The sequence below is a fragment of the Xenopus laevis genome, chromosome 6L (assembly GCF_017654675.1).
Source record: "Xenopus laevis strain J_2021 chromosome 6L, Xenopus_laevis_v10.1, whole genome shotgun sequence".
Classification (NCBI taxonomy): Eukaryota; Metazoa; Chordata; class Amphibia; order Anura; family Pipidae; genus Xenopus; species Xenopus laevis.
Genome location: NC_054381.1, coordinates 68,523,576 through 68,548,783, shown reverse-complemented (window position 1 = coordinate 68,548,783; position 25,208 = coordinate 68,523,576). Strand labels below are relative to the sequence as shown.

General features: G+C 36.6%; 1 protein-coding gene across 1 annotated transcript; it reads right to left on the bottom strand.

Moving 5' to 3' along the window:
* Positions 1 to 3,719: 3,719 nt before the first annotated feature.
* rala.L (v-ral simian leukemia viral oncogene homolog A (ras related) L homeolog) lies at positions 3,720 to 23,612 on the bottom strand. Its single transcript, NM_001090769.1, is given in 5 exon segments — positions 3,720 to 5,462; positions 7,236 to 7,410; positions 13,060 to 13,268; positions 15,169 to 15,303; positions 23,473 to 23,612. Coding segments are annotated over 4 exon segments (621 nt in total). The 5' UTR covers positions 15,283 to 15,303; positions 23,473 to 23,612; the 3' UTR covers positions 3,720 to 5,339.
* Positions 23,613 to 25,208: the final 1,596 nt, after the last annotated feature.

Below are 25,208 nucleotides of genomic sequence, written 5' to 3'. Positions count from 1 at the left end.
ACCTTATTTCCGGCGCATCCGACTTGACGCCTGTGTTTTGTTGAAGCGCGTTTTTTTCAGACCGAAAACGCTAGTTTAGTTTTACCATAAAAGTCAATACCTGTTTAAAAACTGTTCTAGCTAATGCTATGATTTCCTTTTCGGGGGTTAATTCCAAAAGTATGTATGCCATAGTTCTATCAGAATATACACCAAAACCACGCCTTAATGGACTTGACAAAGTCCATTTAAATACTTGGGGGGAAAAAACTGCAAGTCTTAAAATCTTGCATTACAACTTGTGTAGTTGGTAAAATGACATATATAACACAATGTAACGAGCTATTCCAGTTTCTATGAAGAGATGTACATCAGTTGATGCACTCATTTTACATGTGGCTTACAGTGTGTATAGCTATGCATGCCAGGTTAAACAGAAGAAACCTCTGTTGCTTCTCATAATTTGAACAATATATTGTTTGCCAAATTTTGTTCCTGCGGGTTTGATTTTGGATGGCAGGTCTATGAAGGATAGGGGGTAGGGGTTTTTTAAACTTAAGAGTTTAGTTCTCTTTAAGAACTTATTACCTACATTTTTCCCAAGCAGTATTTGTTCGGTACCTGATTTCCCCTATTGGTACATATTCGTCACAGTGTAAGGTGTCTGATCTTTTAACAAGGTAAATACATTTTACACATTTAAGGAACAACATTTCCAAACACTCACATTACGGGGTTTATTTATCAAAGGTCGAATTTTAGAGTTTTTCTATACCTCGAATGAACTCACAACTTGAATGATTTCTAATTTAAGAAAAACTTTGAATGGGAAAAACTCGAATCAGCGAGTTCGGGATTAACAACCCAAAAACTCAAATTGATCAAGGTTTTGGGCAAATTTTTTTTTGAACATCATGAAGGCTATTAACATATTCAAATGGTGCAAGGGACCTCTGCCATGGACTCCTACATGACCTGGATGGTGTATTTTCAGGTTTGGGGTATAATAAAGAAAGATTTTTTTCAATGATTAAAATCTTTATTTTTTAATCTGACAATGTGAATTTTGACTAAAAAAATAAACTCAAAGACTCGAATTTGCACGGAAAACAGAACTCGGTTGATAATAAATAACACCCTACATGTGTGAAAAAGTAACTGCCCCCTTAGTTATTCAGTCAACAAAATTTAAAGTAGTCACCTCACAGCTTCTATTACAACCCTATGTCAATTTAAAATGAAATTTCAGAAGACATAAGAAAAAGGTGTTGAAATATATCGGTGTAGAGCATTCGTTTGAGGGCAACATGTTGCTCAACAAGCCCTTGAATGTTGCTCCCAGTGACCTTAAAGGAACAGTTCAGTGTGAAAATAAAAACTGGGTAAATAAATAGGCTGTGCAAAATAAAAAATGTTTCTAATATAGTTAGTTAGCCAAAAATGTAATGTATAAAGGCTGGAGTGACTGGATGTCTAATAAAACAGCCAGAATCCAACTTCCTGCTTTTCAGTTCTCTAACTCTGAGCTAGTCAGCGACTTGAAGGGGGGGCCACATGGTACATTTCTGTTCAGTGAGTTTGCAATTGATCCGCAGCATTCAGCTCAGATTCTAAAGCAACAGATATGACCCATTTGGCCCCCCCTCAAGTCTCTGATTGGTTACTGCCTGGTAACCAGGGTAACCAGTCAGTGTAAACTAAGAGAGCTGAAAAGCAGGAAGTAGTGTTCTGACTGACATGTTATACATCAAATCACTCCAGCCTTTATACATTACATTTTTGGCTAACTAACTATATTAGAAACATTTTTTATTTGGCACAGTCTATCTATTTACCCAGTTTTTATTTTTACACTGAACAATTCCTTTAAGGGCCCTTAAACACGGGCGTTTTTTCCTTTCTTCCATTCAGCCGCAGGGGAGCGCAGGAGTAGACGCAGTCAATTATTTTGAACGTCTGTGTGACTACAGCCCCCTTCAAAATAATTGACTGCGTCTACTCCTGCGCTCCCCTGCGGCTGAACAGAAGAAATCGCAACGCAGGAGGGGGGTGCAGGTAAAAACGCCTGTGTGTAAGGGCCCTAAAGCAGATGATTATTTTTTAATTCCTGGTTTGGGGTAAGTTTTAGTTGCATTCAAAAAACACATTTAATTTGCATCCCCAGGAACTTTTTGCATATTTGTGTTGCTCTCCAACTATTTTTTACATTTGAATGTTGCTCAAGGGCAAAAAAGGTTGGAATTAGTGATTCCACCAAACCATAACAAGAGCCAATATGTCCAAATGGCGACTAGAGTAGCTTTGCCAAGCCGACCACTTCTGGGAAAGAGTCACGCTCTTTCCCAGAAGTGGCCGGCTTGGCAAAGTTACTCCAAAAAAGACCTGCAGGCATCTGTAGCCTCAGCTACAGAATTCACTGCTATCCAAGATTAATATCAATGCTCGCATTACATTTGCAGAAAAACACCTGGATGATCCCCAAGTTTCTTGGGATAATATTCTGTGAACAAATAGGTCCAAAGTGCAGCACTTTGGACAATAGAGGTAACTTTGTGTGTGGTGAAGACAATTGTAGGAAGACAAACATGGTGGTGGTAATGTGATGTTGTGAGAGTGCTTTTGTTTTGGACTTGCACAACTTATCATTACTAAATTAATCATAAATAATGCACTGTACCAGAACATGCTAGAAGGATATCTGATCCTCTATTCGTGAGCTTATATTGAAGTTTAATAAGGATATGAGTCTGAATTACACTAGCCATACAAAAGAGCACGTAAAAATTCCTCAACAGCTATGCAAAAGACATATCAAATTATATAAAGCCTTTGGGTGCTACTGCTAAAGGAGTGTTTTTTTTACAGAAGTGGTTTTGGGTAACTTTGTTCCTTAAATAAATGTAGTGATTTAAAAAAGATGCTGTGTATTTACTCAGGGTCCCTTTTGTCATTTTACATTTCATTAAAATATCAGAAACCAATCAGAGTGACAAATGTGCAACAGGGGAAATCACGACAGGGCAAATGTTTTTCATGATGATGAAATTTAGTAGAGTTGTTTTCATAATGTTCACCAGAAATAAATACTTTTTTCATTTGCTTTCCATCATTTATTTTTGACCCTTTTTCCAAAATCTAAGTTTAAAGTTGAATGTTCCCGTCTTTGGTGTTTCAGTCTGACAGCTCAGTAATCCAGGTACAGATTCTGAACTGTTGCAATTTGCTACATTAGTTGATCCGTTTAGTTGATAATTTTTTTATCAATATCTTTAGAATATTAGAATATAACTATTATATCAATTCTAACAGCTGCCTTTAATGAAACTCTGGGATTTTGCTCAGCAGGGGCAAAAAAAAAAGAAAGGTATCAATTAAATTTATCAATTTAAAACAGTTTACAAAGTCGACATCCCCCCCTAGAGCTGCTTTAGAAAAGACATAAGAAGATTAAAACCAAAACTTTACACTTCAATATTAGAAAAATAGAAAATAAAAAGTCATTGGGAAAAAGTCTTAATTTCTGGTGAACAACCCCTTTAAAATAAAAGTACAGCAAGAGGGCACAATTTAACAACATAACTCTAAGCATCTTCTAATAAAAGTTTTAGTACAAACACCTGAAACAGAAATTGACATATTTGTAAAAAAAAATTACATGGCTTTGTGCACATTTCTTTATGAGAAAGCTTTTAATTTCCCCAGAATGTCAAAGTGTATATGTGAAAAATATAACGAATCAAAACCTTTACATATTTATTTGTAAATGTCTGTTTTTCACTTACTCTCACAATCTAGAGTTAAAGTGATAAAATGCCAAATTTGTAGTACCTTTTACACACAAGCACAATTTGCTCATTAAAAAAGCAGTTAAATAAGACAGCTAGGGAATGTTTTACTTAACATTTATATGAAAACAAGGTGAGGAAAAAAAAGCAATTTTAGGGCATATTTACAATTAAATAGTCTTATTTCAAGTAGTGTCAAATTTTTATTATTATACATATTTTACCAATTTTTTACTCCACTTTCCAGGATCTGCCCCTGAATTTTCTTATGCAAGTCAACTCTGAACGCTACCCTTTTATACCAGTTTTTCTTCAGAGTTCAAATATCCTCATCCTATTCATTAGTGAATTTATCAGCCTTGCTATCAAAAAGACTGAACCCAACAGGTGGCAGAAAGGAGACAGCTTATAGGCAAATGAAAAAGGTGATAATGGGGTTTCAGCAAAGTAAACTGAACAGCACACAACATTGTTTTGACTCAATCCCTTATCAACAGTTTCGGATACAGAAAACATGCTCTTAAAAGTGCCACAAAAGTAAAATGCAAATAAGTTTCTATGGAAGAGTATCATTTAACATTCATAGATTACTTACTAATCAGATTTGTATTAAATATATGCCCACTTTCTGCATAAGCTGTAGTAGGCCAAGTTGCAAGAACAATTTTTTTTCTTCCAGATTTAGACAGAAATTAGATAAGGACCAAAACCGCATCCCAACAACCACAGTTTTAGCTAGCCTCTGAGACTCTAGGATACTTGTCACCAGAAACACTTTCAAATAAAGCAATTTTTTTAGAATGAGTTGCTTATTTAACATATTTGTATTAGTACCTACAATATTGCATTTTAGTAAACACTATATCCATACTGAACGCATTTTTCTGAGGTAAATATCATCTAAACTGACCTCTGAGGTTGGCTCACCAACTAACCAAAGGATTATGTGTACTATAAACTACTTGTATGGGCATGGCACAGCATTTTGCATTGATCAGAGGATATTGTGACACATTCCACAGAAAATCTAAAAACTTTAATCATAGTGGCTTTGTTAATTTAATTTTAATCCAGGTTCCTTGTTTTAAGGCATATTTAGACTTTTCATGTTGGCGTGTGGCACAATAATATAATGGAGATGCCATATTTGCCAATGTATAGATACCAGCAAAACACAGAGCATTTTAATTTTGATTTGTAACCATGTTATTTGAGGAGCCTGCACTAGAGGAAAGATGAGAAACACTTGCAGTGATAGAACAAACACAGGCTAGCTTCTGTTTAACCATCCACAAACTATTGCTGCCTCTGTCCAAATAGGAGCACTGGAAAAATAAGCAAGTTTATAATGACAGAAAAGGACTATGTGCCCAAGTGATGCAGCAGGAACTTTTATTTTCCTTTTTACCCTCTGTATGTGATACTGGATCGCAGTGCACGTCCAAATCACGTTTTTAGTGTTTGATAATTTCTCCAAAATATTACTGAATAGTCATCCTCCTGAACTTACTGGGGCATGCTAACAATTTATGGTTCTTAACAATAAAGGATGAAGGCGACATTTGTGCTTTCCCTTTATAGAATGCAACATCTCTCCCTTATTCTCTTTGCAAGGCTTTTTCGTTTCTTCTTGCCATTCTTTTCTTTGCTGTCCTCCATCTTTCGAGCTCGGATTTCTCTCATTAAGTCAAAAAAAACCTGCAAAGAAAGTTTATTCTTTAACATATACATTGTTCTGGCACGTCAGTTTTAGGGGTGTGCAAAGGATACTGTGTTGAGAAAAGGCTGATATATATATATATCTTATAGAGGGACCTGCACTCCAAATTCTTGTGTCACTGAATTTTTATTGATTCATCACTCGTGCATCCAACGTTTCGGCCCTCTTTGATAAAGGCCCCAACGAGGGCCGAAACCTTGTATGCACGAGTGATGAATGAATAAAAATTCTGTGACAAGAATTTGGAGTGCAGGTCCCTCTATAAGCATTATATAACCAAAATTGATGAGCACCCACAAACGAATATTGGAGTAAGAGTGCAGGTACTTATTGGTACCCACACAAACACAATCTTAAATTTACTGTTTGATTTCATTGTGGACATGTTGTTGCTATGCTGTTCAAGATAAATTTTTTGCCATCACTCAGAAGCTAATTTTCAAAGACTGGTTGCTATATTTAAGCATTTGCCACAGCACCTCAAAAAAAGATCTCATATAGATAAATACATTTTCAGTCATCAGCTTCTAATCGCCTACGTGTATGTGGTAGTGAGGTGTCTGAAAGCAATTCACTTTGCATATAAATCACTGGTGCTAGAAAAACAAAGGTGACTGGCCACACAAAAAAAAAAAAAAAAAAAAAAGACAGAATAATGACTAATGGAGCATCAGCATATTGACTGATCAGCGGACTAATAATATGGTACAATTTAAATGTATTTATTATGTTATATATATACATACATAACATATTTTATTTATATAGAATATTGCCATATGGGAAATTAGTCCCTGTTCCCAGTAGTTCAAAGTCCCCCTCACAGTCAAATGCAGTAGGATCAATTTTATCAGGGGACAATGGATTCTGAAGAAAAGAATCTATGCACATTTAAACTATACACAATATCCTTTTTATTAAATAATCGCAACAAACAGAATTACACAAAAAAGTAAGCACAAACAACATTTAATTTAATTAACCTACCTGTATATTTTTTGAGTGTGGAAGGAAACGGGAGAACACAGAAGAAACCAACAGCGACATATACAATCTCGTTGCAGACAGTACCCAATCTGGACCTGAACTGAGGACCACAGTGTTGCAAGGCAGAAGGCCTACTCACTGAGCCACCAGGCTTTCACTGTAAGCTTGCCAGTTAATCATATATTCAAAAATGTTCTGCACTGTAGTAAATATAACCACTATACAGGCATGGGACCTGGGGTTTTCTGGATAATGGATCTTTCAGTAATTTGGATCTTCATATCTTATGGGTAAGGGCACACCTGGCGATTCGGGGAGATTTAATCACCTGCGGCATGGCAAACGCGGCGCTTCATATTTTGAAGTCACCAAAGTTCCTCGTGAGGCAACTTCGGAATACGAAGCGCCGTGTGTGCCATGCCACATGCGATTTTTCATTATAGCCGGCGGAAGACAAGGGGAAGTCATTTGGGGAGATAAGTCGCCCCAAAGAAGACAGACAGTCGCCAGGTGACTAAATCTCCCCGAATCGCAACTAGAAAATCATTGAAACATGAAATAAACCATAAATTACAGAGAAAAATGAAATCATTCTTAAAAATTTTGATTATTTGGGTAAAATGTAGTCTATGGGAGACAACCCTAATTCTGAGCGTTTCTGGATAATGGGTTTCCGGATAACTCATCCTATACCTGTATAATTAAATGTATTGATGTGTATTATGAAAAAAAATGCTTTACAATCTTTTACAACATTTAGTTACCTTATCAACATTGGCTCTTGTCTTTGCTGAGGTTTCCACATAGTTTACATTCCACTGGTCAGCTCTGCTTTTTGCCTCTTCCACAGATACTTGCCTTTTATCCTCCAAATCAGACTTGTTTCCAACCAACAAAAATGGAACATTCTCATCCTCCTTCACTCTTAAGATCTGCTCCCTACATGAGACAGAAAGAATTGTAAGAGATGTTCAATATGGGCTGCTAACAAAAATAATACATTTTACATTTCTCGGGGGAACGAAATATAATGGTGCACAATCAGAGGAAATGTAAAATCAGACATATGTATTATGCATTAAATGTAAATGCAGGAAAACTTACTATTAGGGGATGTGAAAAAGATTTCACTGTAACTCCTATAAAATGCTAATCCAAAAGCAGATAAAAAGAGGAATTCTGATCTCTGGCAAATCTCTAGCCTTCTCTAACTTTTTTCCTACTAGCAATGTCAGAAAATACACTTTTGTATGACAGCCACTTTTATTATTTCAAATTCAATGTAATAATAATGTCAAGTGAGAAGCACCAACTCATAAAACATTTTGTTCTCTTTGCACTGAACTGCTTCCTACTTGTATCAAGCAGGGGCGCTGTGACAATGAGGTGACTTGAAAAACTCGTCTCAGGTGACAATGGCCTGCTGGTTACCAGGGGCAGCAAAAATGCTGCTCCTGGTAACTTAGGGGGGTTATATACTAAAATCCGATTTTTTTTTTTTGATTAATTAATAAAAAAAAATAAAAAATCTGACTAAACTAGCATCCACAATTTATCCTTATTTATCTTTAGAAAAAAGCACCAAAAATTTGGATTGGCAAAAACTGCAACTTTTTCGGAGTGTTGCATGAAAAAATAGAATCTTTCGGATTTGATGCCCGAAAAGTCCAAATTTTTCATGAAATTGGCAGAATAGCCTGAAATATTCGGATTATCGTACAAAACCCAGTCAAACTGCAAATAGGTCAATTAGGACTAATGACTTCTACAGGAGCTCGACAGGTTGAAGATGGAGTATTTTCGGATTCTGACTTTTAGCAGCCTCGGGTTATAATAAATGCCACAAAAATTCAAGGTTTTTTTCCCCCTACTAAAAATTTGTATTTTATAGTAAAAAAATATTTCAAATTTTTGAGTTTTTACCATTCTGACTTTATTAAATAACCCCCTAAGAGACAAATTTCTGTGTGCTGAAATGTATATTAAATTTTTATTTTCACAATAGTTCCCTTTTAAGGGTGATGTTGTAAGGCACCCTGCACAAGGGATACCAGTGACACTACAGTGTTACGCAACTTGTGACAACATACTATGAAATATTTGCTCAAAAGCCCATGCACCATGGCATATATTGGCCATAAAACATGCATTTAAAAGTGCTATGGTAAAAACACCTGGGATTTTAAACATTGGACAGCTAAACATTGGACATTTTCACTAGGGAAACTATACCACAGTTAAAGTGGATCATTAAGGATGATGGCATGGGCACAAATATCTATACTTTATGCTGAACAGGAATCACATTATCATGTGAAAAGTACAAAGAAAGCTATTTCCATGCTTACCCCCCATATGTAATAAAAAGCACCAAGTTTGCCTAGGAGCAGTAACCCATAGCAACCAATCAGCAGGTAGAATTTACTTATCAACTGTTTAAAAGCAAACATCGTATTGGTTTCTATAGGTTACTGCTCCTTGGCAAACTTAATGCCTTTTATTACATATGGAGGTTAATATTTTTCTTATTAATACTATTGCTCTTTCAAGTTACAGATGTTGATACCCTTTCTATAAAACTGAAATTGCACCGATTGATAGGAAATGGTTAATATAAAAATACATGGACAAGTTTTTGTGCTGCTTTTCAATACTGCACACAAACTTCACTGGATGGCACAATCCAGAGCACAAGTGGCAAATGAAACTAGCATAAAATCAAGCAAACTTTATTATGCCCATTAAAATCATTAAGGCCTGACGTGTGTTGTATCTTTCAGGATACTTTGTCATACAGTCATATATATATATAGTGAATAAAGTACCCCCTCTTGTAAAATATAAGGATATTATAAGTTACCGAGGAGTTTCATGACCATATAAAAACACGAGGCCGAAGGCCGAGTGTTTTTATACAGGTCATGGAACTCCGAGGTAACTTCTAATATCCTCATATTTTACAACTGGGGGTACTTTATTAATTATAATACACAAGTTTTAGTGAGTCATGTGACAGAAATTACATCACTACTCACCGTTTATAACTGATGACATCACTACTCACCGTTTATAAGGATATAATTTACAAGATATTCATGGCTTTTGTGTATTATATATATATATATATATATATATATATATATATATATAGTCACATATGCCAACAGGAGGCAGTTCTTTGTTCGGTCAGATGCCATCTGACAGGTGCACACTCACCTTCCTGCCCTGTAAATGTACTAGCTTGTTTTATTCTTCAATTTTAGCTAGTTGTCAAAGCCACACTCAGTGAGTAAAGCTTGCTTGTGCATTTTGTAAGGCGCTACATTTACCTAGGGTTTGATTTAGAGCAGAGGCAGTTTTGTGATTCTTAGCCAAGCACTTGCTCTTTTAAAATGAACCAGAATGAGTAGCCAGTCTTTTAGCAAGTGGAAAAAAGCTGCACAAGCTCAGATCATCAGGAAGGGGATGATTTTAGTTTAAGATGTGTGTTTATGCTTCCGAGTTGGAAAACACACCCGCAGTGGCGTAACTATATGTCACTGGGCCCCACAGCAAATTCAATTTAGGGCCCCAAAATATTGATAAGGTGGCCTGTTCTACCCAGACATATTAAAATTGGCTATTAATTAGGGCCTCACTGGGCCCCCTATTCTACTGGGCCCCCCTGCAAGTGCAGGGTCTGCTTCCTCTGTAGTTACGCCCCTGCACACCCGAATACAGAAAGAAAGGTAATTCATTTGGGGGCTATTCAGTGTCTTTTTATTGTTTAAAATCAAGATTAAGTCCCCATTTACCCACACAGTTAAATAATTAGATATGAATTAATCTGCTGGCATGTTTAAAGGGGTTATTCATCTTCCAAGCACTTTTTTCAGTTCAGTTGTTTTCACCTTCCAGATTGTTCACCAGAAATAAAGACTTTTTTCCAATTGCTTTCCATGTTGTATTTTTTACTGTTTTCCAAAATATCAGTTTAAAGGAGAACTAAACCCTAAAACGTTTTAAACCAGCATATAGGTTCAGCATCTCTATAGCAGTTATGATCAAGGCCTTAAAAGTGGAGTGTCCAGGGCCAGAACTAGGGGTAGGCAGAAGAGGCGTGTGCTTAGGGTGCAGTGGCAGGGGGCCCCATGCACGTACCTATTCTGCTATCAACCATTGTTCTGGACCTTGTCTCCTGATCAATTGCTGCTTATTCTCAGCCCTGTGGTGCGCAACTGCAATGTCAGTGTGTGCGAGCAATCTCGCATGGAATGCTGGTCAGCAGCATGTACAATTGTGACTGCGCGTGTGCATGAGGCAGGATGCTTTGAGTTGGCCGGCAAGGTTGCCTAGGGTGCCCGACCGGCTTGGCCCGCCTCTGGAAGTGTCTGTGACATGTACATACTCAGTGTGCTTTGAACAGCTGTTGATAATCTAAGCTTAGGGTTCATCGCAAATCATCAATTTGTCAGTCATATACAGTTTAGGAACCCCTCTCAGCCTGCATAATAATTTACTCCACTTTCAACAAAAAAGAGAACACTGGTATGGCTTTCATTTCACAGGAACATCTGAGTACTGGGGTATATTCTGAACAAAGATTTTTAGTGAAGCAGTAAATCAAATGTAAAAAAACTGGCTGTGCAAAAATTTGGGTACAATTGTAATTTTGCTAATTTGAATGCATGTAACTGCTCAATACTGATTACTGGCAACACCAAATTGGTTGGATTAGCTCGTCAAGCCTTGAACTTCATAGGCAGGTGTGTCCAAACATGAGAAAAGGTATTTAAGGTGGCCAATTGCAAGTTGTGCTTATGTTTGACTCTCCTCTGTAGAGTGATAGCATGGGATCCTCAAACCAACTCTCAAAAGATCTGAAAACAAAGATTGTTCACTATCATGGTTTAGGGGAAGGCTACACAAAGCTATCTCAGAGGTTTAAACTGTCAGATTCAACTGTAAGGAATGTAATCAGGAAATGGAAGGCCACAGGCACAGTTGCTGTAAAACCCAGGTCTGGCAGGCCAAGAAATATACAGGAACGGCATATGCGGAGGATTGTGAGAATGGTTACAAACAACCCAAAGATCACCTCCAAAGAACTGCAAGAACATCATGCTACAATTCAGCGCAATTTGCACAAAGAACATCTGTATGGCAGGGTGATGAGAAAGAAGCCCTTTCTGCACTTACTCCACAAACAGAGTCGCTTGTTGTATGCAAAAGCTCATTTAGACAAGCCACAGTTATTTTGGAACAAAGTGCTTTGGACTGATGAGACAAAAATCTAGTTATTTGATCATAACAAAAAACGCTTTGCATGGCAGAAGAACAACACTTTTTTTAGTTCAGTTGTTTTCAGATAGGTCACCAGAAATAAAGACTTTTTCCAATTACTTTTCAATTTTCTATTTATAAGTGCAAATTTTTGTTTTTCACCTTCTTATGTCTTTCCAAAGCAGCTCTGGGAGGGGGGAGGGTTTTGATACGTTTAATTGACACATTTCTTATTTTTTTTGTCACTACTGAGCGGAAGACCATCCTTTCATTAATAGCAGCTGTTAGAATTGATACAATACTTGCTAATATTCTAAATGAGAAATGTATCAACTGATGTAGCAAATTGTAACTGTTCAGAATCTGCACCTGAATTATGGGCTGTAAGACTGAAACACTAACTTAAAGGGATACTGTCATGGGAAAAATATTTTTTTCAAAATGAATCAGTTAATAGTGCTGCTCCAACAGAATTCGGCACTGAAATCCATTTTTTAAAAGAGCAAACAGATTTTTTTATATTCAATTTTGAACTCTGACATGGGGCTAGACATTTTGTCAATTTCCCAGCTGCCCCAAGTCATGTCACTTGTGCTCTGATAAACTTCAATCACTCTTTACTGCAAGTTGGAGTGATCTCACCCCCCTCCCTTTTTCCCCCCAGCAGCCAAACAAAAGAACAATGGGAAGGTAACCAGATAGCAGCTCCCTAACACAAGATAGCAGCTGCCTGGTAGATTTAAGAACAACACTCAATAGTAAAAACCCATGTCCCACTGAGACACATTCAGTTACATTGAGAAGGAAAAACAGCAGCCTGCCAGAAAGCATTTCTCTCCTAAAGAGCAGGCACAAGTCACATGACTGGGGGCAGCTGGGAAATTGACAAAATGTCTAGCCCCATGTCAGATTTCAAAATTGAATATAAAAAAATCTGTTTGCTCTTATGAGAAATGGATTTCAGTGCAGAATTCTGCTGGAGTAGCACTATTAACTGATGCGTTTTGAAAAAAAACATGTTTTCCGATGACAGGATCCCTTTAACTAACTTAAATTTTGTAAAAATGGTATAAAATAATAGATGGAAAGCAATTAAAAAAAAAGGTGAACAATATGAAAACAACTCAACTGAAAAAAGTGTTTGGAGGGTGAACAACCCCATTAAAGGGCACCTGTTGGGTAAAAATGTTATCCCCCAACCAAATGTGCGGGCTAATAGAGCATTCCGGTTGGGGATTACAGTTTGAGCTATACCCTAACTTTTGATTGCAAAACATGATCACAAAACTTTTTTTTAACAAAACATGTACGTCCAAAGCAACTCACCTGAAGTCTGCTGTTGCAGCAAAAGATTCCTGTTCTGTGATTGAAAAAACACAAAGGAAGCCTTCCCCACTTCGAAAATAATTATCTCTGATTGCTGCATAGTCCTCCTGGCCTGCAGTATCCAAGATGTCAATCTGGACTTCCACTCCATCCAACACAACTTTTTTCCTGTAACTGTCTGCTTTGGTTGGTTCATAGTCTTCTACAAACTAATTAACAAAACACAAACTTAAAGGAAACATTCCCAGGAATGGTGTGTAATTTTTATATGAATGTTCACAATTGCACTTATTACACTATACATATTTAAATAACATTGATTATTCAATCTTAATTTTAAACACTAGTTGCTTAAGCAACATGGTATTCATAGGGAATCATAAGTTCTTGTTTCTACAACGGTTATCATTTATCCTATGATTAAGTGTTGTGAGAACACAAAACGTATAAAACGTGTGTGTGTGTAACAAAAAAAGTACCACACACATAAAGCTCAGATGTGGTAACTTATTTTAATAAACAAACACCCTACTAATTGTGATAAGCTTGAGACCAAACCATTGCTGGGTGCAGGAAGCAGTAAAAGAACAATTATATTAATGTATGCACCAGTTTTTTGGCAGCCTATAGCTGTATGGAAACACTGGTACGAAACAAACTTCCAGCACAGCTGGTGTAGGTCTATAAATGCTGTGAAAACTGTCTACCAGCAGTTGGTGGGCCACAGGTTACATATGCTGCAGCTTGCTCTGGGATAGCCATCATCTGTGACAAGATGTTGTTTGGAGCACAGCTCAATTCTTTCGATAAAAAGAAAAAAGGGCATTGCAAATCATGGTCAGATATGGTACTTTGTAAAATATTCACTAAATAAAAACTCCTTCACATTAAAAGAGCTAGAGGTCCAGAGGTCATGTTAGCCAATGATTTACAAACACGCTTAAAGGGGACCCATCAACCCCAACAATTATTCAAAATCCTTTTTCATCACATTAGTCAAGCAAAATGAACTTTAATTACACTATATAAATTATTTGAATCTTGTTTGCTTCAGTCTGGGAATTCATAATTAAAGCAAGCAGGCAGGAGCCATTTTGTGTACACTGTTATTAAGGCAAGCCTTGCATTATCTCAGAATCTTGTTTGTGCACCAGAATGGGGGATCCGAAGTCCATCCCCATGCCCTGGCTACACAATTAAATGGTAAAGAGAATGGGGGAATGTATGGAGAGAAGTGCTGAATGGAAAGTGAAAGTAATTGTCTGCCCTGCCTCTATGCCAAAGGCATAGAGGAGGGGCAGACAATATTTGATTGACAGCTGAGATGAGCTTACAACAGCTATGAATGATTTAATAAAAAATAGAAAGTGGATTTCATGTTTAATTTGAAATGGGCTTTTATTATACAGATTTTTGTGTCTGGGTGACAGGTCCACTTTAAGAAAGATGCCAAACTACAACTTCAACTAAGATTTGAGATTTACAGCACAGCAGCTTTGGAACTACAACTTGTAGCACATAGCCTTGCTTGTTAAGGGTTACTGGGATATACATTTTAAAAACAACTGTATATATGGGATAATTGAGTGATAGCTCAAAAAGGACTGGTATTCTATTCAGTAAAAGGAAACAAATGCTATATAAAGATAAATATCATTGCTAAAGCCTAAAGTCCTCCTAGTAGGCTGTTGGCCTGTAGAATTCAAGCTGCTGCACTCCCAATTGCATTTTATATTTTCTACTCCATCTACTCATGCTTACTTATGTATATTTATGCTGGGAATGCAGTTATTTTTTTACTACAGGTATGAGATCCCTTATCTGGACACAAGATACCCAGAGCTTCAAATTAGAAGGAGGTAATTTATCATAGAGTCCATTTTAAGCAGGCAATGTTATTTTTTTTTTCCTTTTTCTTAATAAAACAGTACATGTGTTTGATCCTAAGTAGCCTGGTGACCCACACTGATTGAAAAATAATCCTATTACGTTTATTTAATGGTTTATTTTTGGATTTACTAACCCGTGTATTTGATGATCTAAATAATAGATCCCATACCTGTCTGCAAATAAGCTTTGGTAATAAAACAATAAAAAAAATGTGCTTACCTCATCATACATAAATTGAAGTGTTAAAGCCGATTTTCCAACACCACCACTGCCTACCATAATCACTTTGTGCAATGCCAATGAATTCTGCCCTTTGGGCTTATTTGCTGCCATCTTCGGTGTTTATGTTAAATTCTGAAGGGGCAAAAATATAACAAGAAAAATCTATAAAAGATTAGCTGAAAATAGACCTTACACCAATTTGTCATTCTCAATATGAAGTGCAGCAGGCCTCTCCTATTCATATTCCAGTCTCTTATTCAAATCAATGCATGTTGCTAGGGTAATTTGGAATCTGGATTGATGAAATTGCAAATGGGAGAGCTACTGAATAAAAAGCTACATAACTCAAATAATAAAAAAATGAAAACCATTTGTGAATTATCTCAGAATATCACCCTCTACATCATACAAAAAGTAAATTTAAAGGTGAACAACCCCTTTAAAATTTGCATACTGGCCAACGTTATGTCTATTCTGAATGATAACCTAACATTTGCACAGATACCATCACCTTTACCATGCATGGGTGTCATGGATGAAATTATATAGCTAGCATCAGATTTCATTAGCTGCCATTTATGCAAAAAACAAAAAAATAAACACTGACCTGCACTCAATATGGCCTACTCTCACTTCTAATCTGGCCTCTTTAGCACAAATATCATCAAAGACAAAAAAAAAAATAGAAGTTCTTTGGAAACGAAAGTAACAGAAATTACGGTATGAGCTAAAGTAAAACTGGCTTCAGAATTAACAGAAACTATAAATATTTCTTAAATAGAAAAAGAATTATGTTCAGCACAAGCCATATTTAGTCAGCTAATGCTGAAAAGTGGTGTATAATAAGCCTTTAAGAATTCAAATTTACCTCATAGCAGCAAAACTGACAGACATATTGGAATTTTTTTTACTCTTGTAAATATATATATGTGCCAAAAAGAGTTTATTCTAACACTTACTTTCTTTGGCTCACATAATTCAACAAAAAAAGGGTAGTTGTAATTATGGAATATTTTAATATAGTGCAAGATGCATTTCCTCCTCCTCATTATAGACTACAAGGGAAATCATAAAACAACCACAAAACACAGCACAAAATATATGTATGAAGCTGGACTATGTCACCATACAATAGAACCCCTATTTTATGTTTTTCATGAAACCGGAAAGATGGTGTAAACCCCGGGAAAATGTAAAAGATGTATAAAAAAAAAAAAAAAAACACTATGTAAAATGAGGTTAAACTTAAAATCAGGGGATTTCTCCACTGTGAGGGACACATTTTCCCACATCAGCAACTCAAAAATTCATTAGGTTTGTGGAAGAGCAGTATAAACTTGAAGTTGTCTGAACACTGGGCATGTTATGGTTTCATGGCACAAAGGTTTTTTTTTCCAAATGTTTTTTATTTTTATTTTCAAACGGTGCACATTACAGGAAAGTGCAGTGGATGGACATTTCCGAGCCCGCAGGGGCAATAACAAGATTTAGGATTTGCCATATATTCTTGTGTCTTATGAAAAAACAGAAGCAGTAAGGTCAAAACAATGACCAACAATTGTAAAAACCAACAGAGAAAACAAAAGAAGCACAAAACTATTTTAATAAGAAAGGAGGGATAATGGTGCTGCTTTGGGAGGACAGAGGAAAAATGAATTTACTTGAAGTAGAAATTCAGTATTTCCCTTACATCTCTTGTAAGCACTGAAACTGAAAACACACTTTGACACAGAACTGAGGATTGCGGAAGCAAAAATAACTTCCCCTTTGTAGTGGTTAAGAAAAGGTTTTGAAACTTGCCCGCAGTACTATTCTGCAGATCTGGTCCATTGTAATGCCAGAACCTTCTGCCCAGGAAGCAGACACCACTCTAGTCAAGTGTGCTTTAAAGGGGTTGTTTACCTTTAAATTACATTTAAGTGATATCCTGATACAATTTGCAATTGGTTTTCATTTTTTATTATTTATGGTTTTTGAGTTATTTACCTTTGTATTCCATAGCTTGCCAGTTTGCAATTACAGCAATATGGTTGCTAGGGTCCACATTACCCTAGCAAACATGCAGTGATTTGAATAAGACGCTGGAATATGAATAAGAGGGCTTGAATGGAAAGATGAGTAATAAAATGTAGCGATAAAAACAAATGTGTAGCTTTACAGAGCATTTGTTTTTAGATGGGGTCAGTGACCCCCCCATTTAAAAGCTGGAAAGAGTGCGCTGATAAAGGCAAACGATTCAAAAAGTATAAAAAATAAATAAGGAAGACCAATTGAAAAGTTGCTTAGAACTGGCCATTCTAGAACATACTAAATGTTAATGTAAAGGTGAACCACCCCTTTTAAATTATAGAGAAACTGGGTCTTTCTGTTTTATCCATCTAGAAATTTTGATGCTGCTTTCTATTTCAGTTTACTAAAAGGAAACATTACATGAAATTGTAAATGGTTGTATGTTCTGGTGCAAAACATTTCTTCTTTTTACATCTAATAGGTGAATTTTTTCAAAATTTTTGGATTTGGTTTGGTTTGCGGATACAGCACCTTGTTTTAAATAAACTTCGGGGGAGGAATTCTAACCACTTTTGATTGCATTATCATAGAAGTTGAATGGAGCTACATTTATAATTTTATTTGGTACCTTTCTATTTCTTGAGGTATTTGAATTTTTAGAATTACGGTAGCTTTCTGTCGATTCCAGACTGTGTTCATAAACAGCTGTAAACTTTTCATATTACCGTAGCCTGAGCCCAAGGTACCACATACAGTATATGACTGCTGAAAACAGACCCTTCTGTATGGCAGTCTTCTGTCTTTGAAGAATTCATACTTGTTTCTTGATTTTAATAACTTCTAGTTGAAGTGTTATCGTTGCCTTCTTCTGTATCTAAGTTAATGGCTGAAAATTGTATTCTTTTTACTGGTTGAAGATTGGACTTTTGCAAATCTTGCCAGTCTAGTTCTTGAAATATCTGAAGTGTAATACCAGCAAGCCTTTTTATAGGTAGCTTGCATGGTCTTATGGGATATGGCAATTTTTCTGCTTATTAAAATTATCTCAAGCCATAAAAAGATGTGCACCTACATGATATTTTATCATAAGGCTGGCTTCTAGGACTTTCCATGGCAAATTATTCATCTCTCTGAAGAGAATATAGTCATGCAGCTTAAAAAAGATCTTTTTAAAAGGTCTTTAGCAATTGCTTTCCTCTCATTAGGGGAGTCAGACGATGGTTCCTTATTTTTGGTTTTCTCTTTAGCTTTCCTATTAAATTCCGGTTGCTTTAAGACTACAGTGTCAGCCATAAGTGAAACAAGACGTCACAAACAAATGAGCGGACAACGTTGCAAAATAACTCCACTCCTTTTGTGATAAGCAGGCACAATGGCAGGGGCCCAAGATCATACACAACATGATTATGAACTAAATAACACCCAAACACTGAGCTTGCTTGTGTGACATCAATTCTGATGCTATGTGTGCCATACAAAAGTAGCATGCTATCTGCTTAGAGCAACATTACACAATGCATTCTAATAGTCAATAGTGTGTTGATGGGGTCTTTAGTTCTATAAAGTTCGTTCCAAATCAGTTATAGTTTTGTTGATTTTATTTCTGAAAAGTTTTTCTAGGTTGTGAAAAATAGTACAATTTTTAATATTTTTAATTAACATATTAGTCCTATATTCGTTATAGCTGAATTACACAAACATTTAGAAAGCTTAGGTTGTCCTGAAAGAACCAAAAAAACAAATGTTCCCATTAAATTGCAGTTTTCCAAGCTGTGTCCATGCCTGTGGTCATGAATGACCCTCCTTTTAGGTTTTTTGCAGTCTTGAAAGATAGAGAAACCAAGAAAAAATACACACAGATACTAAATTAATCGCTTAATACAGTGCTGTCCAACTGGCAGCCCACGAGCATTGTTTCCTTTTAGATGGTACAGTACATATTGCTCATCTTAGAATTGTCTTCATAGTTTTCCCTGCTATATCCTGCCTGGGCGTGCCCACTTTGCCTGGGCGTGCCCACTCTGCCTGGGCGTGCCATACTCGGCTTGTTCTGCCTGTGTGTGCCATTCTCTGTCTGCTGGAGGTTATCTGGTGGGTTTGAGAGCACTTGGAAATATTTGTTAGGTGGTACCCAAGGTCATTCATGTGCTGGGAGTTGCTGTGCTATCACAAGGGAGGAGAAGGCATATGGTTGTAAGGTTATGTCTTAATATGAAACTTTTTTAATATATGAGTGATCTCTGCAGTGACCACCAACCATTTGTTTTTTAGGCGTACTACCACCATTAATGTAGGTATCGCCTTAACATTTCTTGTGATGACATGGGTGTGGTTTAAAAAAGGCCCTCCACCAAGTAGGCCAGAATGATTCAATGTTGATGTGGTGGAGTTCAGTAGCATCATGGGCATTCACAGCAGTGTGTAATTGATACCAATCTTCCTCTCACACAAATTCTATGTGTATTGGCTAGAAGCAAGATTATATAAATCCCCAAGGAAGAGCCAGGTGACATTCATTAGTGCTTAAAGGCACACTGCCCTGGCTGCTTCTTGTTTTAAGATGCTAATCTCTGCATCTGCAAAGTGTACTCCTATAGAAAAAAAGATATGGCGTTCACAAGGGGCTGATTTACAAACATATAATTTTTATTTTTAAATGACTGGACAGCCATTTATGATTTTAAGTTACTCCATCCCATTCAGCCTGTCACATTGGCAGTGCAGGTTAAATGGGTATGCAACGACTCACACCTCATGCTTTTTCTTTATTTGACACTACTCCGGCAGTTCTGGAGAAAGGCAAAGCAATTAAACTTGAAAGACACATACGTGTAGTATAGTTTTGTTCTTTGAGTGCCATAATTGTGCTATGACCAAAATAAAAGTAGTTTGCAGAAGAGTCTGCGTATTGCGTGCTTCATCCTGTTCTACATTGTTTCAAGCTTTAATGTTGGACTACTGGTGTGACCCAATTGGAAAGTGAGCACTAACACAGGTGTAAAGGTGATTGAACATACTTTTGGCTTTATCCATAATTCTGCTTTATTTATGGTCCTCACACACTCCTACAATGAAGACTCAGTGCCCCCCTTCCTCTGGTACATATAATCAGACCTGTCACAGAGATAAATGCTAAATGGACAGGTAACTATCTTACAAATGATTGAAAATTTGTAATGCATGTGCATTGAAAAATACACTTAAAATACATTATTTACTATAAAAACCGTATCTGTATAAAGGTGAACTACCCATGTAGCACTCCTGCAATACTGTACTGACATTCTGTATGAAGGTCATGTTATTCCAATATGCACACAATTTACTATCCAGCAGGTTAGCAGAATATAAATGATTCCACAGTGTGGAATGTCATTGTTCAACAATTTGCAGGGCTACAAATGTGAATATGTTAAGGAATAGTAAACAAATATGGATAGAAATGCCATGCTTTATATAATAAATTTACTGCACTAGACTAAAGTTTTAAAATCTCTATAACAGCAATGATTCTGGACTTCAAAGTTGGGCAGCTGTTGAGAAGCTAAGCTTGCAAATTATAATGCAGAAAATGTCATTGATGCTGGTGCTACAGGGCTGATTATTAAATGATGATGCTTAATGCACTGATTTCTGAGCTGCCATGTAGTAATTATCTGTATAAATTACGAATCAGCCTACAGTCTACATAAACAGTATAGTGTGAGTCTGTCTCTAAATTCAAGTAACTGACAGTAGCACAGAGTATGTGCTGTGATTTAGAAGAAACACATATAGGGAGCTACTGGGGACATATTTGGAAGCACATATGTTCTCTGTTGTTACCTTGGACTGGAACAGAATCTCAAACATAAAATACAGTATTTCTAGCTAAATTCTTTATTAAAGGGGTTGTTCATATCTGAGCTTACTTTTAGTATGATGTAGAGGGTGATATCCAGGGACAATTTGCAATTGGTTTTCGTTTTATTATTTGTGGTTTTTGAGCTATTTCACTTTTTATTCAACATCTCTCTGGTTGCTAGGGTCCAAAGTATCCGAGCAACCATGCATTGATTTGAAAAGGAGACTAGAATATGAAAAGGAGAGTCTGAATAGAAAGGCGTGTAATAAAAAGAAGCAATAACAATAAATATGTAGCCTTACAGAGCATTTGCAAGCTTCAAAAAAGTGGAAGTCTGTTGAAGACGGCAAATATTTTAAAAAGAATAAAAAATAAATGACGACATCCAATTGAAATATTACTTAGAATTGATCATTCTATAACATACTAAAAGTTAACTTAAAGGTAAACCACCCCTTTAAGCTTTAGTTATCCCTTATACATTGCTATTTGAATTTACTAACCTCTGTACAAGAGTCAACTTCCGTGCAAAGCACTTATTTACATTTTTTAATGTATTCACCAAATTCTCCTTTGTAAATTGTAACTTTTCAAAAGTAGGACAGCCTGCCAATGGGCAGCAAGAAGTGTATGCTGTAGCAACAAATTAATCAAATAAAGATTAATTATATATACAGTATAATAACTAAAAGTAGCTGCAGCAGCAAAATATACATACATGTTCAAACACTTCTTCAGATCTTACAAAATCGGATTAACATTAATGAAATTTTTTTTTTAATGTTAATAGAGAGCTTTTAAGATTTCTAAATATTTTGCCAAGTTCGATATAACAGTTAAAGAAAAACTATACCCCTCAAACAATGTAAATCCTGCTTCATGTAAATAAACCATTTTCATAATAAATATACTTTTTTAGTAGTATGTGCCATTGGGTAATCATAAACAGAAAACTGCCATTTTAAAAAGTAAGGGCTGCCCCCTGAGATCATATGATTCATGATGCACACAAACATACCACATAAACTTTACTTGTTAGGTCACATAAGCCAATTAACAGAGTTCTGTCTTTTGCTTCCACACTTCTTCCAGTTACAGTAAGAGCTGCAGTATTTCTGGTCAGAAAATCTCTGAGGCAGCACACAGACCATAACGAAATGGTGTTTCAAGGCAAGAGATGTAAAATGGCAATATTTACTTAAATATATATTCCAATTTGATAACTATTTGTTGCTTAAATGTTCATTTTGGGGGTATCTTTTTGTTTTAAGATTTAAAGGGGTTGTTTACCATTAAATTAACTTCTTCTGGAAAGAGTCAGAAGAAGGAGGCTAATAATTCAAAAACTATAAAAAATAAAGGCCAATTGAAATTTGCCATTCTATAAACATAACAATTATCTGAAAAGGTGAACCACCCCTTTTAGGCCTCCACAGACTTCTACAGCTAAAAAATTGATCACATCACTTACTTTATTTGGGGGGGGATTCCAGTATGATGTTATAGTTCAGTGTCGTCTGAGAACTACAGCAGACAACACTGGAAAGAAATTAATGATTGCTTAAAGCAGTCAAATCAATTGTAAAGGTGATGTCAGGATGGGCAGGACAGCAATAACAATGAAAAAAAAAACTGCTGGGAATCCCTCAGAAGTTACCGGATCAGTATTTTGTTCAATTGGCCACATAACATAACAAATACAAAAGGAGAAGCATATATTGTATAAACTAACTTGCTGGAGAGGCCCTGAAGCCTTTGCTGCACCACACCCCACAGTGAAGCAGGTTTTTTGTTTCGGTGCAGGATATGCATGTCACAGAACATAAGGCATTCCAATTTGCTGCATGAAACCACATTCCAAAACACTTTCCAAAAAAATAAAGCGCAAAACACTTGATTTCGAATCACCCACAAAAGAGACTAGATACAAAGACTTATTTTTTTCTGAGTCATCAAAGCAGCCCAACAATTCATTTCAGTGCACATGCAACATCAGGATTCGGCAATTTACAATTAATGCTTGTGGACATGCTTATACATATCATTTATGCTTATTGTCACTAATGACAGTTCCATCACATTGTTAATTCTGGACACAACAGAGTAACGTTCAGTCTGCTTGCTATAGCTGAACTGCTGCTCTCAACACTAGAAATCGTAACGCAGCAACAGCAGAAGTGCCACGGTTTGGATAGCCCTGATGTATACATGCAGTGGCCACATCCCCAGCTATTTGACCTCACATTGACCAAGATAAGATCAGCTCTTTAACAATAGTCTAATTATCACGTTCCCTTAGGAAGTGGGATTTCCACTCCTCCACCAGAAAGAAAGATGGGTAAAAAACAAGGTCAAGTAACACCATATACATATACACTACCACTAGGATTGTTAACAAACACATTTAATAAGGGAAATAAACGAAATATAGTTAAAACAGCGCATACCGCTATGCTAGTTAAAATATAGTTTTCGCGGGCCAGTCCCGTTTTTCTTTACACAACCCGCAGTCCCGGTTCGCTGCTTAGACGCCCCACAACGCCATTAACATCCAGCGCCTTGGCTCCTGCCTGACAGCTAATCTCGACGTCACAAATCTCATCTCGCGAGATTGTGGCGTCGCGACTAAATATACTTAGGTGCTGTAAAGTGGCGTTGCCTTAGGGAAGTGACGAGAAAGAATGGAGTGTAGAAGAGTTAACATGTATAATCTTCTATTAGTTTGTGGTGGGATTGGCTGGCTACGAGGGTCTGTTAACAATTATACCTTTGATCGCAGCTTATATTTTCGGTCAATTGGAGAAAAAAACATTTTTACGTGTTGCTTGCCAGCCGTGCTCACTGGCACCAGGTCCTCAGCTCTCCCTATTTTCCTTGTTGCCAACAGTACCAGTACCAGATAGATACCACCAGAACCTCTTCTCCCAATATAGCAAGAATTAAGGTTTTTGATAAAACTAGGGCCAGTATGTTTTTTTGTAACTCTTGGGTGTCCAAGTTGTTGTTTTTTTGGGCCACATTTTTCACAATTTAGGGACAATGGCTAATTTAGGACAAGACCAAAGGTGACATTGAGCAAAAGTAATCTTGCGCTGTTAGGCTATTTTTTTCACAGTGGCATCAAAGAGATTTTTTGTGCAAACTAGGGCCAGGTGAAATTAAGTACTGCTATGGGATCCATTATCCAGAAACTTGTTATCCAGAAAGCTCTGAATTACGGGAAGACCATCTCCCATAGACTCCATTATAATAAAATAATCAAGAAACATTAAAATTATTTCCTTTTTCTCTGTAATAATAAAATAGTGTCATGTACTTGATCCCAACTATGATAAAATTAATCCTTATTAGAGGCAAACTAATTCTATCTGGTTTATTTAATATTTAAGTTATTAGATATGAAGATGGGTGTCCCACCATTACTTCCCAAGAAGGCATGCTAGTGTGAAACATAGACCAGTTTGTCTGGGTGCAATCATATTCTATATTTTATGAATGTTCTCTAACATTTGCTCTAATATTTGATATATACAGTTACTGTATACTGTAACTTTATCAAGGTGTGGCATTAGCCCATATGGTGATTAGTTGAATTGCAAAGTATGTACAAATTAGAAAATCCTAACAACAAATTCAAAAAAGTAATACAATAAAAAAACTTACACAAACTTCAAAGTTTCATCATTTGTTCTTACACAGCATACAAAAATAATCACAAAAATTGTTCTTCTAATAACAATTAATAATCTTTTTGTTTTAGTTTTTCTTTGTGAAGAAAGCTCTAGCTGTTTGCTCTGTAGCCAAGATGTGGCCATAAACTAATGAGTAGTAAGCTTTCCTCTGCTGTGTACCCTTACATATGTCTGGCAAGTAACAAACAGGAATGAGACAGAGGCAGAAGCAGGGCACAGTGGGCATTGAGGCAGGAATGAGATGAGGCAGCAGCGTGACAGAGTGGTGCATAGAGGCAGAAGCAGGACAGGGAAGCGGGCATAGAGGCAGGCGCTTGATGGAAGTAGGAGCAGGATGGAGCTGGCATGGATGTAGGAGTGGGTGTAGGGGCAGGACAGAGCAGGCATAGAGGCAGGAGCGGGATGGAGGCAGGAACAAGAAAGATGGTTGTGAGCAAGAGCTAAGGGCTAGTCACAGTTCCCAAGCTACAAGAAGCTAATGTTCAGGAAAA